The sequence below is a fragment of the Lissotriton vulgaris genome, chromosome 1_2 (assembly GCF_964263255.1).
Source record: "Lissotriton vulgaris chromosome 1_2, aLisVul1.2, whole genome shotgun sequence".
Classification (NCBI taxonomy): Eukaryota; Metazoa; Chordata; class Amphibia; order Caudata; family Salamandridae; genus Lissotriton; species Lissotriton vulgaris.
In genome coordinates, this window is record NC_141686.1 from 264,867,325 (window position 1) to 264,884,845 (window position 17,521).

The 17,521-nt window shown below is 48.3% G+C and overlaps 1 protein-coding gene across 1 annotated transcript in view; it reads right to left on the reverse strand.

Annotated features, from left to right (window-relative positions):
* Nucleotides 1-3,446: 3,446 nt before the first annotated feature.
* Nucleotides 3,447-17,521, reverse strand: part of IPO13 (importin 13) — a 627,153-nt gene continuing 613,078 nt past the window's right edge. The window contains exons 19-20 of the mRNA XM_086953190.1: nt 16,375-16,556; nt 3,447-4,296 (exon numbers count right to left, since the gene is read on the reverse strand). Coding sequence (XP_086809316.1) covers nt 4,200-4,296; nt 16,375-16,556 — 279 coding nt within the window. The 3' untranslated portion in view covers nt 3,447-4,199. The remainder of the gene's footprint in view (nt 4,297-16,374; nt 16,557-17,521) is intronic.

A 17,521-nucleotide genomic window follows, 5' to 3' on the forward strand; every position in this document is an offset into this window, starting at 1 on the left:
ACAATCCAAAGAACAACCCCGGACACACAGCACCATGGGCGTTACACCTTCTTGCGACGACTTCTCGGCTTTCTTCAACGAAAAAAACTGACAACATAAGAAGCGATCTCCTCAATGACGCAATCCTTTACTCCAACCCCCAACACACAGCATCGTCTGAACCAAAGAACTATGCTACATGGTCATCCTTTGGCACCTACTCCGAAGAAGAAATTGGAAGATTGCTCAGCACCCTGAAACCATCCAATCCCCTCACTGACCCCCTTCCTGCTAACGCTGTAAAAGACTTTATCCCTTTGCTCCTCCCACTCTGGACTAAGATTATCAATAGCTCTCGTCAACAAGGATCCATCCCTAACGCCCTAAAAGTCGGACAAGTCACACCGCTACTAAAAAAAACAACAGCAGACCCCACTGATCTAAACAATTACCGTCCTATTACAAATATTCCCACTCTCGCTAAACTGTTGGAAAAATGCGTTCAGCTACAACTCACTAAACACATAGATAAGTTTGATCTCCTCAAAGCTCATCAATCAGGCTTCCGAGCAGGGCACAGTCCCGAAACTGCTATGACTCACATAGTTGACGACGCCCTCCAAATCCTAGACCAAAACGATACCTGCCTCCTCATACTTCTTGATCTCTCTTCAGCATTTGACACAGTCAAACATGAGAACCTACTCGAACTATTGAACAAAATAATGGGCATATCTGGGACTGTTCTCAAGTGGTTCACTTCCTTTCTACACAACCGGTCTCAGAGATTCAAAAGCAACAACATGATGTCCTCTCCGGTACCTGTATCGCTAGGCGTCCCTCAAGGATCCTCCCTCTCCCCAACACTGTTCAATCTAGTTATGGAACCTCTCACTACTTTGCTACAAGCAGCCAATGTTCAATTTCACATGTATGCCGACGACAACCAACTTTATCTCAAAATACAATCTCCCAAGGACATCTTGCTTCTGAACACCACGATCAGAAACACCCAATCCTGGCTTGCCGAGAATCACCTCAAACTCAATGCGCTGAAGACTGAGTTCCTCCTGATCTCACCACCCGCAAAAATCTCTACCGCTCAAGCATGGCTTAAGCACCTAACGGCTCTAAATGTACAACCTACCATCGTAAACTCAGCAAAATCTTTAGGCATAACACTTGACGCCAATCTCAACATGCAGCAGTACATCAGCAAGGCAACCAAAGGAGCGAACTTCCAAATCAATACCTTGAGAAAACTTAAACCCTTCCTTCCAGCCAAAGACTTCCAAACTGCAGTACAATCTATAGTCATCCCGCACATAGAATACGGTAGCACAGCCCTCTGCGGACTCCCCCTAACTACAACGGCACCCCTAAGAGCGTCCCTTAACGCTGCAGCGAGACTCATCACTGGCTCAAAAAAAACACTCGCATATTTCCCCCGACTTTAAATCCCTGAACTGGCTACCTTTTGAAGCCAGAATTCATCTGGAAATCGCCTGCATGACACACAAGGCTGTACACATGAACTCACCCGCCTACCTCACTCAAAAGCTGACATTTTCTGGTGGCTCGAGAACTACTAGAAGCACAAACAATCTTCTGCTGAAGCCTCGAAGATTTCGGAAGGAAAAAACCTATAAACGCTCCTTCTCAGGAATGGCGCCCAGGATCTGGAACTCACTCCCTCCTGAAACCAGGCTCATCTCCTCCAACAAACTTTTTAAGAAAGAAGTAAAAGCGATCCTCATGGTTAAATACACATGATCTATTATCATGTATTTCTCAAGAATCCGCTCTGTACTGCTTGCCTGACCCCTTGGTCTATTTGTATTATTTGTATTATCTACTTATTTGATTGTATACGTTCCCTCTTTGTATATTTTTATATTGTTGACGCACCTGTCTGACTTTGCATACTGTACCTACACCACCTCAACTATTCCTTCTCTTGTACTACTGATGCACCTGTGTGACTATGCACCCTTTACTCACCTACCTCAACAATGCCTATCTCCAAAAGCATTTTAGCACTCTTAAACAACAAGTATATGCTCCTTCTATTCTCTACTTTTATATTATTGGGCACCTGTTTGACTATGCACCTTGTACCTACACTACCTCAACTTGGACCTACCTCTTGTATTTTGACCTACCTATGTAACTATGCACCTCGTACATAACTACCTCAACTATCACATACTATTATTCTATCACCCCCTTGTCCTTGTAAAGTGCTCTGATATCTGCAAAGATCTTGTTCGCGCTATATAAAACTTTCAAAATAAATAAATACAAATAATACACAGCTAGTGTTAGGAATTTCACCTAATACAGAAAAAATAGTCTTGCAGTACAGCACATGCATGAATAGTATTGTGCAGTGGATCGCACTGAACTCTCTTAAGCTTAATTCCGATAAATTGAGGTGTTACCATTTGGCAACAACAGTACTTTTTGGAATTCCGCCTGGTGGCCATCTAATGTGGGTTCGCTGCCAAAGCCATCTCAGAAGGTGAGATCTCTGGGCGTCATTTTTGACAACAGATTAACTTTCATAGAACATTCAAACAAGGTAACTTCCTCCTGCTTTTACATAAAAATAAAAAAAATTGTACCATTAGAATATAGGAAAACAGTAATCATTGCCTTGGTATTATCAAGGATTGATTATTGTAATGCACTATTCGTAGGATGTCAAGCACGTCTTCTCAATAAACTTCAGACTCTGAAAACTGCGGTAGCGAGAATTCCGTTGAAGTTAGCAAAATTCTGCTCAGTTTTCATATCCTTTAGGGAACTTCATTGGCTTCCAATTAGGGAGCGGATCCAGTTCAAAGCCATTTGATGGGCACATAAGGGTCTACATCATGATGGTGCACTCTTTTTGAAGGACATTTTATATTGGTACGTTCCCCCAAGTACCTTAAGATCTAGTACAGCTAACAAAGCACAAATACCCAGAATAAAGAAAGCTCAATGGGATGGAAGAAGTTTTTTCTATATGGCAGCAAAATGGTGGAATCTACTGCCGAAACATCTACGAGCTCAACCAAACCTTTTGAAATTTAGGAAGGATCTAAAAACCAGTTTTTTCTCCTTGGACCAGCAAGGTGGTACCCCTTAAAAGATGGGTTTGCTTTTGTATTCAGATTATTGACAATGTTGAGAGTTTTTGCCACTATTGTCTAGATGCCTATTTTTGGGTAAAAGCACACTTTATAAACCTTTTTAACATAACATAACATAACATTAATTTTATGTCAAGTACATCTTTAAGGATCAGACTACAGGTGGATGTGAAAAATTAAGTGCAAATGAGTCGGGCCATACCTTGGACACTGCCCATACCCCGTGATATCAGGTCATAAAGGTCCTGCTTACCTTCAACTTTGGGTATTTTCTCCCCTAATAACTCCAATAAAAAAACACACTAAGACAAAAACAGACCCGATGCAAAGTTTAGAAATATTAATATATTGAGAGGAGAGGGATCTCTGTCCATATTCCTATCCCCACCACTGCAAATGAGGGGGATTCTGTCCAGTACCTCGTGCGCAACCACAGCACATACCCATGGCTCAATACCATAAAGTTCGGTACTGGGCACTGATGCTCCAGCTTACATCCTGCCTGTTCCATGATGCACAATGCTGATAAATATGTGTTTCTTGTGGCTATACATCCACTACAGACGTTGGTATAGCTCTTCAAAGTTCAGCTGCCAGCACAGACACCTGCAAGAAAGTTTGGCTAGAAATAGGCACAATGTGTCATTCTGGCTTCCATGATCTCCAAGGGCATCACTGCTGGGTCCGTGGAGCTCTGTTGTGTTGTATTCCGCTTTCTGGTTTTCCAGTTTCAATATACATTTGTGCTAATGACGACCTGTAGTCACGTCTTAAATAGACGAGGAAAATACACAATGCGCTCCTCCCTGCGTCGATCGCTGCATTTCATTAGGTTCCAATTGGCGCAGGAATATTATCAGAGGAGGTGCATGCTTTTTAAGGAAGGGGTTGCAGCAGGCACACGGACACTCCTTCAGAGGAGGCCTCTGAATTGACATCTCAAATGGTGAGTCCAAGGCAAGTTTATTTGGACTGAATCCAAAGAGCTGCAACTAGTTCATCCTTCAGGGCCCAGGGACAAAACCTTTGCTTTCTGTGGACCAGTTCTGGGAGAGATGGAGGCATGGTACTGCCACTTGTGGTTTAGTAGTCCGCAGTGTACTCGGTCCCATGTAATCCTCGGCACAGCAGGGTGAACTCTTTCACCATCTCCTTCATGCGCCTTTTATTAACTCGCTCTCTGAGAAAAGAAACAATAAAATGTGGCTGAAACAGTGTAGCTTTAAGGATAAGAGATAGATTTAAACAAGGACCATAACTTCACACACACGGACAACAATAAATCAATCAAGCATTTATAAAGTGCAGCAAATCATAAGTGAGGGTCTCAAGGCGCTGCAAAGGAAACCTCCGATGTGTGGATGACACAGAAGAACATATTACTTAACTTCACAGTAACTATCATTCTGGTGGATACTTTATAGTTACTCTGTATTCCTCACCTATTGAATCTTCTCAAGGAACCAGACTGGATCTGGAAACAAAGTAGCTCTCTCGTGTGTTGATAGGGAACATGTCTACTATGTTACGACTCCGGGATCCTCCCGGATATGACATCTCTGAATTATATAAGGCACCTCCCTGCCACATATCTTCAGTTTCTTCCATGCCTTCAAAGGCAGGGACAAGGCTGACAAGACTTACAGAAATTGTGATGTATTAACACTCATTTGTGGCCTTATTAAAAGTTGTATGACCAGTCCTCAGATGTGGGTGGGATCAGTGAGGGATCGGCAAGTAGATCGAGAATGTACCAGAAGAATGTTGTCCTTCTCTACTCTTCAGAATACTAAAGGGTGGAGCTGGCTTAACTGAAAAGGTGAGACTATTCACATGGCAGATCGATGAGCTACGCTGGAATATCACCCGAAAAACCTGTGGATCTTATCGTGCATGGTGCTCCAGCACCATGCTAGTTCCGAGGGCTCTGCCTAAACAGTAGTTTGGTTCCAAGTATGACATACTTGGCCACATCCTGGCCATCTTGAATAGTTTGTGCAGAATGGAGGTAATCTGAGACTGCTGGCAAGACTTTGGAGACCATGTCCTGTAATGCATGTGTGTATCTACCTAGCGAGTAGCTGGCAATGATCGATCTGAGGACTAAGTTAGCGGAAGAAAACATCCTCTTCTCAAATGCCTCCTCTGTTTTAGACTCTCAGTGGTAGGTATTGAGGGAAAATCATTAGAGCGGACTCTGCTTGGAACAGTGCACTATCAGGCTCTCAGGAGTGGGATACTGTGTTCAAAAGGCATGGTCACCTGAGCTGGTCTGGATGACATGCCACCTGTCTGCTCATGAGGATGATGATCATGGCCTCTTTTAACAGCAGTAACTGTCAGAAGAGGATTGTCCGGGCTGTAGCACCTCTTTGAGCCAGTGTGTCTTCACCTCAACAGAAGGCAACTGTAGGGCTCAGCCTCCTGTTTAAATACCATGGTGAATGAGGCCGACTCTTCTGTGGAAGCGTCCAGCCCACTTGCTTCTTGAAGGTCTATATTAAATTTGTCATCATCATTCTGTGGGGCAAACGCCTAAAACTTGCTTGGCTCTGGTCAGAGGCCAATCCAAACAAGTTGAGGTGCACTAAGGGCAACAGCACCGTTTAATTAGAGTCAGAGCGTATGGAGGTTGGCTGTGAAGGGACTGATCTCAAGCGCACCTTCAGCAGAGTTTGAGAATGATTCGGCTCGGAGTCCGATAGAACTATGGAATCGAAGTTGGGGTGTTGGTGCCAGTATTGACGAAGTAAGGACCAGCACGGAAAAAGGTGCTGGTCGAGAAGGCGGCTCTACTGTCAGAGATGACCCCGAAGTGGGCTCAAGAGGCACAGAAGGTTACAAGGGTGGACCCACTAGCAGTAACACAACTGGAGGTCTCCCCGGATCCTCTGGGACTGAATGTGTGCCAGGGGAAACTTGTAGGGTGCTAAAGACAAGAAAATGGCCTCCTTAAATGCCTCCACTTACTGTGGCATATCCAACAGACCCAGACATTTGGAGTACATAGGGATTAGCTGCAGAATCAGGTCCTCAGTTGGAGACCAGGAGCAAGACCTTGAAGTCCTCAAAACTTCTAAGGCGTAGAGTGGCAAGGATGGGATGAGGCTTGCTTGGAGTATTTGTGTTTCTTCTTTGGCTTACCTAAAGACTTGGACCTTTATATGAACCTGTCACAGGACTGGCCCCGGGACCGGGATCTTGAGTTTGAGTAGGATCAGCCTTTATGCGATTTTGTATGCTACTCAGCAACATAGCGCTCGGCTTCGAGTTCCCAGACTGACTTCTGGGGCATCAGGGCGAACACCTTGCATGACTAGCTGTGGTGGCCCAACCCCAAACACTGGAGACATACCTTGTGGGGATCTGAGACATACCTTGTGGGGATCTGTTGCAAACATTTGTTTACAAGAGTCTCTACAAGGTTAATACTCAGTATTTTCAGGAGAGTACATGTTCCCTTGCACACTGGTAAGAAATATGGAAAAAAGAGGACTTCAAACGAATAGGAACACGCATTTGCAATGCAATATGTCTCGCATTTGAGAGAGTTTGAGCTGTTGGCATTGTAAATGGCAATGCCTTTTATTTACGTGTTGGTTTTTAAAACATAAATAAAAGTCATTGCCATTTACAATGCCAATAGCTTAAAATCTCGCAAATGCGAGCCCTATTGCATTGCAAATGCTTGTTCCTATTAGTGCTAGCTACAACTGGTGAACAAAATTAATTTTGATAAACAGAGCGTATCCTCGCCATTGTAAAGAAAAAAGTCTGCGCACCTTTTCTGACACCACCAGGAAGTTACAAGAAGTGCCTGGATGTGGTTTTCTTTGCAACGTAACACTTTATACGTTACCACAGAGGACACTGCCCTCACAAGGCCTGGCAGCTAGGGCCCGAGTCGTCCCTGCTAAAACGACAGCAATGTTCACCTAAGGGGGCGCTAGAGGGCGCACAAGCGAAGTGGCTGCTTAAGCTCGCAGCTCCCTCTCCTTGGATCCTAATCCTCCATTTATCCTCTACCACGGGATGCATAATCGATTAATTTTCCACTGATCTGCTGCAGGACACCTGTCCCCGCACTCGACCCAAGTTTAGCGGCGCTACGAGGCTCAGGGCCGGAGATGTGACCCTTTGAAGTTTCACCGGTTGGTGCCTTGGAGCGGAAGAGTGAACGCGACCGGCTACAGCGGACTACGCCAGACCGGGGATGACCACGAGGGGTTAGGCCGCTCCTCAACGCGGCTGGCAGACCCCTGGACTGACTATCACAGGCGGACTCGCAGCGGAGTCAGGAGGCTGCCTATCTGCCAGCGCGGGCCGGATATCGGGCCTGGGCCCCCGCGGCTGTCGGAGCTGCCGCATCGGGCCTTGGCCGGCCATAGGCGTCCACACTGCTCCTGACATCGGGACGCCACTACCTGCTGCTGCGCCGCCGGGACCTACATGCGGCGGAGTCTGGGCCCCCCCCCTCATTCCTCCTCAACTTGTATTGACTCGATCCTTCCTTTGCTGGCTGTGCTGCGTGGGGAAGGCCCGAGGCTGCATCCTCAGGTTGAGTACTACACCTGGGTCGCGTTCCCCAACCGAGGCTCGGCCACTCCTCAACCTTTCTCGACTGGACCTATCGAGCCGCCAGCGTCTTGCATAGCGGAGACAAGGAGTTAGGCTCTGATGCCACCACTACTTGCGCACAGCCGCCCCCCCCTGCCATCGGAACACCTAGGGTCTGTCCTGCCTCGCCAGGTCCCCGCATCGCCTCCGCCGGGACCCTTGCTGATCTGTTGGGGCATTATCCTATCTGGCACCTGCTGTGGCCCTGCACCCTGGTGATAGCGTCCCTGGGTGACGGCCTTTGGAGCTCAAACGTCCCACGGTCCCAGGGTGCTGCACCCCATCGCCACCATGGTGCGACCTGAGAACCGCCAAACCAAGCTCAGTTTCGATGCCGCAAGAAAGGGCGCAAAATCAACGCAGCTGGACCCTGACCCTAGCGCGTCGTCCCCAAAGGCTACCACCTCTCCTGCTAAAGACACTGACCTGACTAGCCTGATACAGGAGATGAGACAAGGCTTCGCCACCGTTGTTGAGAAGGTCGATGGTGTCACTGCTCGACTGGACGCCCTGGTACACAAGGTTGACCGCCATGAAGAGCGCATTACGGCTGCGGAGCAGCGTATCTCTGACACCTCGGATGTCGCCTCATCTCACACCACTCAATTGTCCAGGATGGACAATCTACTCGGGGTCATAGCGGCAAAAAATGAGGATTTGGAAGCCCGTAGCCGCCGGAACAACATAAGGGTCACCAATGTGCCGGAATACACGCATACGGGCAGAATGGAATTGTACATCGAGAAATTGCTCAAGGGCTCCATTGGTGAGGACGCCTTCTCACCTCAGTTCATCGTCGAAAGGGCTCACCGCTCCTTGGCACCTGTGCCCAAACCTGGCCTACCACCGCGCCCCATAATTGCTTGGCTGTTGAACTACCGTGACCGAGACGCTGCACTCCGGGCGGCTCGGTCTCAAAGGTCGCTGCAATATAATGGTGTCACTTTCTTCATCTACCCAGACTTTACGCCAATGGTTCAGGAGGAGCGGCGCAAATTCCTACCAGTGAAGAAAAAGTTGCGAGAGGCTCAGATAGACTATGCACTATTGTACCCTGCGAAGCTGCGAGTCACCCACCAGGGCAAGCAACGGTTCTTCACCAATCCGCAGAAAGTAGAAGACTTTATCAAATCGCTCCGGAGAGCGCGCAGGGAGGACCGCGACGCTGCAGAGGAACGTGACAATGCAGACTCATCCCCGGCGCCACACGAAGACTAACTGCTTACACGCGCTGCACTGCGCACATCGTCTGCATTGCTTTCTGTTTTCCCTGCAGTTTGGTGCACAGGCATGGGGGACCACGTGGACGATGGACCTGCACGGACTCTACATCCCTGTGGTACCGTAAACCAAGGACCACTCTCCTGGCCCTAGTCTCCACCGAGGGCGGCACAGTAGCGAGGCTGGGGACTGGGAAGTGGCTGTGCGTACTCTATGTCCTACCCCTACTGGGAGATCCCCTTTGACTTGCTGACGTTTCAGCTGTTGATGTTGCTTAAGTTGGGTGGGGGGGGATGGGGGGGAGGGGGTGGGTTGCTGGGTGGGATTGCTTGGCTGCTGGCATGATTGGGATGCTGGGGTGGGTGGAGGGGGGGGATGTTTCATGAGGCAATCATCTAATGGACTATACGCATGGACTTTGTTTTGGTGTATGCACCGGTACTGGTGGTGCGGAGGTGGCTTTTTCATGCTGCCTATATCGGCACTGATATGCTTTTTGTTGTACTGTCAATGGCTACTTCAGCAGTGAACACACAATTGACCTGTTTATCCTGGAATATTAGAGGGTTGAACGATCCCAGAAAGTGTTGTAATGTTATTGCCTACCTTGATAGACATCATCAGGATAGGCCGTGACACATACACGTTTGTAACCACATATGCACCTAATGTTGACACACCCGCCTTTTTCACTACTCTATGGGGCAAGATTCTTTCTGTTGCGTCACGACACATAGTTTGGGGAGGGGACTTCAATCTAGCGCTGCTGCCTCAGCTAGATAGAGCGGATAGGGTCTGCTCCTACAAGCCCAGGGCACGGGAGGCGCTGGAGGGCATCATTGAGGAGGGCGGACTGTTGGACACCTGGCGGCACTTGCACCCCCTTGGAAGGGAAGGCACACACTTTACATCAAATACCGGGACCTGGGCGCATCTAGATTATTTCTTTATTACAAGAGATGTGGCTGCGGAACTGGTGGGGGTTCGTCACCTGCCGAGGACATACTCTGATCACAGTCCTGTCTTGATACACTTTCACACACCGGGGTTGGACAGTCCACGGCCGCAGTGGAGACTTCGCCCTGATATCCTCCTTGACAACCTGTTTCACACTGAACTGGGGGAAGAGATAGCAGATTTTTTCACTAGGAATAAGGGGTCGGTGGACTCGGTTGAGCACATATGGGAGGCATTCAAGGTCACTATTAGGGGATACTGCATCTCCAAAAGCCATGGTGTACTACGTGCTATCCTTACATCCATTAGCACGTTGGAGAAGGAACTGCGGGCTTTAGAACTTCGCATGGTGTCTGACAACGGCCCCGACCTACAGGCCACCTTTAGGGAGACGCTGTCACGGTATGAGGAGGAGGCTGCGTGAGAAGCCAAGTTCAGGGGCAAACACTGGCAGGCCCGCAAATACTGTGAGGGAGACAGGCCCGGGAAGGCACTTGCTGCGATCACACAGCCTCCGCGAGCACACAACACCATATTAGAACTCACCGACACCTCTGGCGCCACTGTTAGAGACTCAGATGCGATCCTTGCTACGTTCGTGGCGCATTACCAGTCACTTTACACTTCCACGGCGGGGCCCGAGGTGTCCTATTCTGACTGCCTCAACGACGTGGCACTGTGCTGGCTTAGCGATGGAGATAGGACGTTCCTGGCGGCACCGTTCGAGCAGGATGAGGTTCGAGAGGCCATTATGTCCCTCAAGAATGGCAAAGCCCCGGGACTCGATGGCATACCGGCAGAGTTCTATAAAACTTAAATGGACATCATGGCCCCAGTACTCAGCGAGGTCTTCTCGGAATCCCTAAGCGATGGGGTGCTCCCCTGTTCTATGCGCGAAGTGGTGATCACGTCACTCCTCAAACCTGATAAAGACCCCAAATCCTTTAACTCTTATCGCCCACTCTCCCTCCTAAATTGTGACGTTAAAATACTTGCCAAAGTCTTGGCCACCCGGCGGTCGCTGTTAATGACTAGACTTGTACTGCCCGATCAATCAGGCTTTGTGGCAGGTAGATCTACATCCCACAACCTTCGCACGCTCTTCTCCTTGCTCCGCACGGTGCACCCTGACACGCCTGTGGCGGCTGTGTTCCTTGACGCGACCAAGGCCTTCGACTCTGTCGAGTAGCCATACCTGTTCCCGGTACTGGCTAGTATGGGGTTTCCCAAATTATTTATATCCTGGGTCCACCTGCTGTATACTTGCCCCACGGCGAGAATACTGATCAATGGTCACTTATCGCAGCCTATCGCACTCACCAGGGGCACAAGACAGGGGTGCCCTCTCTCCCCCCTATTATTCGCCATAGCGGTTGAGCCCCTTGCCTGTCGATTGCGTCAGCTACATCGTGGTGGTGCAGTGCAATGCCTGCAACGCCAAATTGATGTGTCCCTTTATGTGGATGACATCACACTGTATGTCAAGCACCCTGAGATATATCTCAATCCCTTCCTCAGAGAATTTGTACTGTTTGGCGGGGTGTCCGGTGTTCACATCAACTGGTCCAAGTCGCAACTTTTCCCTTTAACTGAGGCAGTGACTGCTTTTCCTCTTGATTACCCACTCGAGTGGTGTCGGTCTGACCTCCGCTATCTTGGGATCCGCATCTCTCGCGACAGGGACGAGACACTGCGATCCAACTACGGAGTAGCGATAACCAAACTGATGGCCTCCGTGGACCGCTGGATTACTCTGCTACTGTCCATGGCCGGGAGAGCGTCGCTCATAAAAATGGTGATACTCCCCCGCTTTCTCTACCTCTTTCTCAATATACCTTATTTCCCTGGTGCTTACTTCTTCCGAACCCTGCGGACAGAGTTGCGACGGCTCTTTTGGGGAGGCAGGAGTCCCCGGCTCAAGTGGTCCACGCTCACCCTCCCCTACGATAAGGGCGGTTTTGATGTTCCTGATTTTGAGGCCTACTACCAGTGTGCGCAGGCACCCTTCGCCTACCACTGGATGGCTCCTACTCCCTTCATGCCGCATATAGCGGTGGAGGACTGGATAGTACATCCTCTCCCACTCAATGGTTTGCTCCACTGCCCTGAATCTTCCATCACTACGCCACATACGTCGGTCTCCTGCACATTGGATGCGTGGCGTCGCATGACCAAGAGCTTGTCTTGTAAACTACTCTACTCGCCCAAGTTGCCGCTTACACATCACCCTAATATTACCCTCTTGGGGTAACCGGGATTCCGCAATCTCTGTGCTAAGATACGTGTTTCCTGCTGGGGAGACTTGTTCTCCAATGGTTCCTTTAAATCGGCGGACCTGTTCTTTGCTGAGCATGAACGCACTCCTCTCGAGCTCTTTTACTATGTGCGGCTACGTGCAGGGATGAGAGACATCCTGCCCGAATTTCCCAGTGAGCCTGAAACTCTGCCTCCGTTGCATTTCTTATTGTGTTCACAGGATGGGGCCCATCTGGTCTCCGACCTTTACCGCCAGCTCAGGGGAGCTGCCCCGATGCCGGAATCCAATGCGCGGCTGCGCTGGTCTGCTGAGCTTGCTCTTGATATATCGGACGAGCAGTGGCATCATTGCTGCACGCTCACCTCCCGCATCTCTGCCAGCAGCAGATTGAAGATCATCCATTATAAATTCCTGCAGCGGGTGTATTACACGCCGGTGAGGAAGCGGCGATTTGGCCTGACGGAGGATGACCGCTGTGAACGTTGCCGCGCCGATGATGCCGACTTTCTCCACTTGGCGTGGTCATGCCCCCAGGTGGCATGCTACTGGCAACAAGTGATGGATGCTCTCGCGGAGATGGTTGAGGAGAGTGTGCCCGTGGATCCACTGGTGGCCCTGCTCGGGGACACAATGAAGCTTCCTAGGTCCTGCCGGAAATTCGTCGATACCGCACTACTGTTGGCCAAGAGACGCGTGGCGTGCCGGTGGGGCAGGGGCAGAGCGCCCAAACTTAAGGACTGGCTGGCTGACTTAACTCACTGCCAGGATCAACATGCGACCTTTGCTGAACTATTGCCCATTTCGAGTCGACCCAGCGACATTTGGGATCCACTGGTGCGCTATCTGCTCGCACGATCGGATGACGTGGACCCGAAGGATGACCAACCTATCATAGATTAGTGTACTACTCCCGTTCCTGACCTGACCGGGGACCCTGCTTCTGCGCGCACACCTCCTCATTGTACTATCCAGATGGAGGTCCCCCTACCTCCGACCGCGGTGCTCCCACTCACCCCCCCGAACCTCATGCGACGCCTGCATCATGGCTCTACTCCCTTGGACAATCCACTGATCCTCCTTACTAACACGCTGTTACCCCGTGCCTTACCCGCCATATGTTACAATATGGATTTTTTTTGGGGCTCCATATCCGACATCGCTTCTGGCTCACTACGACCCTCTTGCTGTGACGACTATGACACGTACACATTATTATGCACGCCTCTGCTCACATAGTATACCACACCAGATCACCACCACTTCTTCTGCCATGTAGTCATGAATTGCCTCTTAGTTACTGCATTGTTGGGATGTTTTGTTAAGCTGTTCTGGACACCAAAAAGGAGAAAAACGAACTTTTTTTCCAAAAAAACCCACGGTTCTACTGCTGCTCATCCTTCCTTGCCTTGCAACACCGGTTGCGCTGCCCTACTTCTCTACCTCCATGCATTGCCGCCGGGCCTCCGGGATGCCGGCCATGAGGCTGTGTCAATCTCAATGTATTTCTGCTGCCGGCGTCCGGGTTGTAGGCACAATAAGCTGTGTATCATGTCTCGACTTACACAATAAAGCAGATTTGAACTCAAAAAAAAAAAAAAATGTTCACCTAATACAGCCATTCATCACATGAGGCGAGCGGCAATTTCTTTTTGTTGATTCCCTGAAAAGGCAGAAGCTGCTTAGGGATTAATGTCCACCTGCAATGGGTTGTGAGAAACACTTGGGCCTATGTGTTCCTTAAACCATGTGTCTAACCCCTGCCGGGTACAAGCGGTACTTACCTAATTTGAGGAATTGGCGCTCCCAGAATTGCAAATTCAAACAGCCCGTGAACAGCATTCCACGAAAAAACGAGAGCAAATCCACAATTCCAAAATAGGGCAAAAAATTCACATTATCCCAGAGTCAGCCATTAAGCACTCCAAAAAAGGCACAAATGTCCCCTCTGGTAAATCCACCAAAGCAGAGAGAGTCTTTTGATTTAGTTTTCCCTGTGTGAGGTGTCCAGAAAACAAGCAAACTACTTGTCAATGAACAAATAACTGAAAATGAAAGACGTTCGGAAAAGTTCAACTGGTCTCCAATAACTGACAAGTGGCCTCAGGAGGCGCAAGTCCAGGGCCATTTATCCATGGACATGCCATGGTGCTCCTCGGTCAGACTGAGCAAACCCTGGGTCAGTTTCAGGTGCACTTTGGTCCGTTTCTGTACTTCTGTTGTCAGTTTCAGACACATCCTGGGATGTTTCGGACAAATAAAGGCCATTTTCAGACAAATGCTCCATTCTTATTACCCGTTTAAGTATCATGCTTAATGGTTTAAAGAGTTCATGTCTTTCCACCGTCCCGGGTTTACTGTCTGCAAACGTGCAGCAAGGCGGAAGAGATTCTGTGCGCGAGCAAAATATCCAGTCCGGGTGGGCGGGGGCCGAAAGGAGACAGTTCGGGAACAAACAAGCCTCACTCTAAATCAAAAGCGCACGTTCAACATAAAGTGTGACGCGAAAATTAAAAGCATGGGCGTAGCTTCGACTCCACTTACGAAAGCAATCCGACGACAAAATATCTTGCAGCAGAGCGAGCAGTGCATGCGCTGCAACGCTAGACGAGACCTAAAAACAAGGAGCTCACTTTGGATCCACATATGAAGGCGTGGAAAGAAAGGAACTGATATCAGCAGACTGAGTGAATCCCACATGCCCCACCAGCATCTACAGGATGGAGAGTAGTAGATACAGAACAACATGAAGTCACCTACAAGCACACAGTCTAGCGACTGGAGATAGTCAAAAGGTGAGGAATCAACAGTTAGAAGTATCCATCAGAAACTATTTCTTTATCCACACCAGCTTTATCTACCAATATAATCAGGGGTACAGACACCAGACTACCATTCACTGCAGCATGCCCTGCACATGTCAAGAAAGGTATAGGTAGCAAACAGGCATTCAGACCAGCGCAGAAGGAATTAATGCCCCATATGGCATCTAGACCAAGGAACACACTGCAAAAGATGGACCAGACTGATTAATATACATGAGTAATGTTTAGAGTAGACTATATGAGCTTTTTCAAGTTGAGCAGTAGAACATGACCCTGTCCTCGCCCACAAGATGGTTTGCATTAGATGCTTGGCAATAGTAGACACAGACAGAGGCATGAACAGAGCGTGCATGCACAGTTCAGTAACACAGAGATAGTTCATGGGAACATCAGACCAGAAACAGCTCAGCCACAGATGGGTTCAAGGAAAGGGTCTCCTGTGGTGGTACTCAAAGTGCTTGAAAGCATGAACATAGACCAGGGATAAAAATAAGAGCGATGGTGAAGGAACAGGTGACAGAGTGCAAGAGGTAGTATGCCCAACACAAAGGGAAACAAAACAGATAGGTTGGAGAAATATGCAATTGTGAATAGTTAAATATCAACAACATACAGAATTATAGTTTGGTAATCATCAAAAATAGGGTTGTTTTCCATCAATGGGTTCCACATGTCATCAAGTAGACGACAAGAGCGGAGCGCAAGTTTTTTATGATGTATAGGGACCCTGATCTTGCTGTGAAACTAGAGCCAAACACAACACTGTCTTCTCCCTTGGACCTTTTGACCCTTATTCACCTTCAGACATTCCTCCAATCATTTGTGAATGCAAAAGAAAATACTTGGCACAGCTTCTGTCCCTAGCCGCTCTTGGAAACACTTATCCATCCTGTCCAAATAGGTTTACAAAATGCAAAATCTGGCATCCGGCGACCCTACACACCACTTTCAACGGCCTATACCCACCACCCTCTGATACTCTGCCCTGCTCAATTCCTGCACTCTCTGATCTCAATATGTGTATAGAGAGCCAGTGCCACAGTGACAACAACTCTCAGTAAGTAGCATAAGCAGGGACAAAGGCAAATGGCAACTGGAAGCCAGAGGGCCATCCTCATACCACTGCCTCTTTTGGGCCTGTGCTTCCATGTGATGTTACTGTTGTGGAACAGTAGTGATTGAAATCCAGTATTTGTGCTAGAGTTTGAATACATTATTTGAGGTGATAAAGAAAGCCACACAAGAGAAGGAAAGAAAAAGCAAAGCAATGGAGAGAGAAATGCAATTAATGGAGCAATGAGATGCAAAGCTGAGAACCCCAAAGAACAAAGACAAGTGGCCCTAGAGATACCAAGTTGAATAAAGGTACTACATGGGAACGTACCTCAAGATCTGCTGGCTGAAGTTCGCCTTCTGTTCAGGCGTTACACGGCTTGAGGGGAAGCCTTCCTGCAACATGGCCTCCTTGATCCAGATGCTCAGATGGCTGAAGCAGTGCTTGTTTAAAGCGAAGAGGATGTCTGCAAAGTTATCCATGAGGCTGCGAGCTGCCTGGCCACCGATCCCCTATGGAGAATATGAACAAGGGCTCATTAGTGGGAGCTATGGGAGTCAAACAAAACGAGTGGGCCTGCTATGGTCAGAGAACAAGATCACAGGATGAATCATAAGTATCGCTGCACACTTCTGACACAACCAGCCGTTAGGCATTTTGAAAAAAGACAGAAGGGAAGAGAATAAATCACAATGTCAATTAGTCAATCTTTCAATAAGGCATACTCAATAGAAAGGTTTAATTCCCCAATAAAGTGTCTATTATGACTTCCTTAGATAGAAGTAAGAGTAGTAATAAAGCTGAAATCTAGCTGGGAGCAAGACAGTGAGCTACAGAAAGATAGGAAGCAGATCCTTATAACTGCTCTGTCATTACTGCTAAGAGGCATGCATATAACAACAGTCTTGAGGCACATCACTACAGACTTGAGGCATATCACTACAGTATTGAGGCATATTACTATATCACTACAGATTTGAGGCATATCACTACAGATTTGAGGCATATCACTACAGTATTGAGGCATATCACAATATCACTACAGACTTGAAGCATATCACTAGAGACTCAAGGCATATCACTATATCACTAGAGACTCGAGGCATATCACTATAGCACTAGAGACTCAAGGCATATCACTACAAACTTGAGGCATATCACTACAGACTCGAGGCATATAACTACTGTCTCGAGGCATATCACTACAGACTTGAGGCATATCACTACTATCTCGAGGCATATCACTACTGTCTCGAGGCATATCACTACTGTCTCGAGGCATATCACTACTGTCTCGAGGCATATCACTACAGACTTGAGGCATATCACTACAGACTTGAGGCATATCACAACAGACTTGAGGCATATCACAACAGACTTGAGGCATATCACAACAGACTTGAGGCATATCACAACAGACTTGAGGCATATCACAACAGACTTGAGGCATATCACAACAGACTTGAGGCATATCACT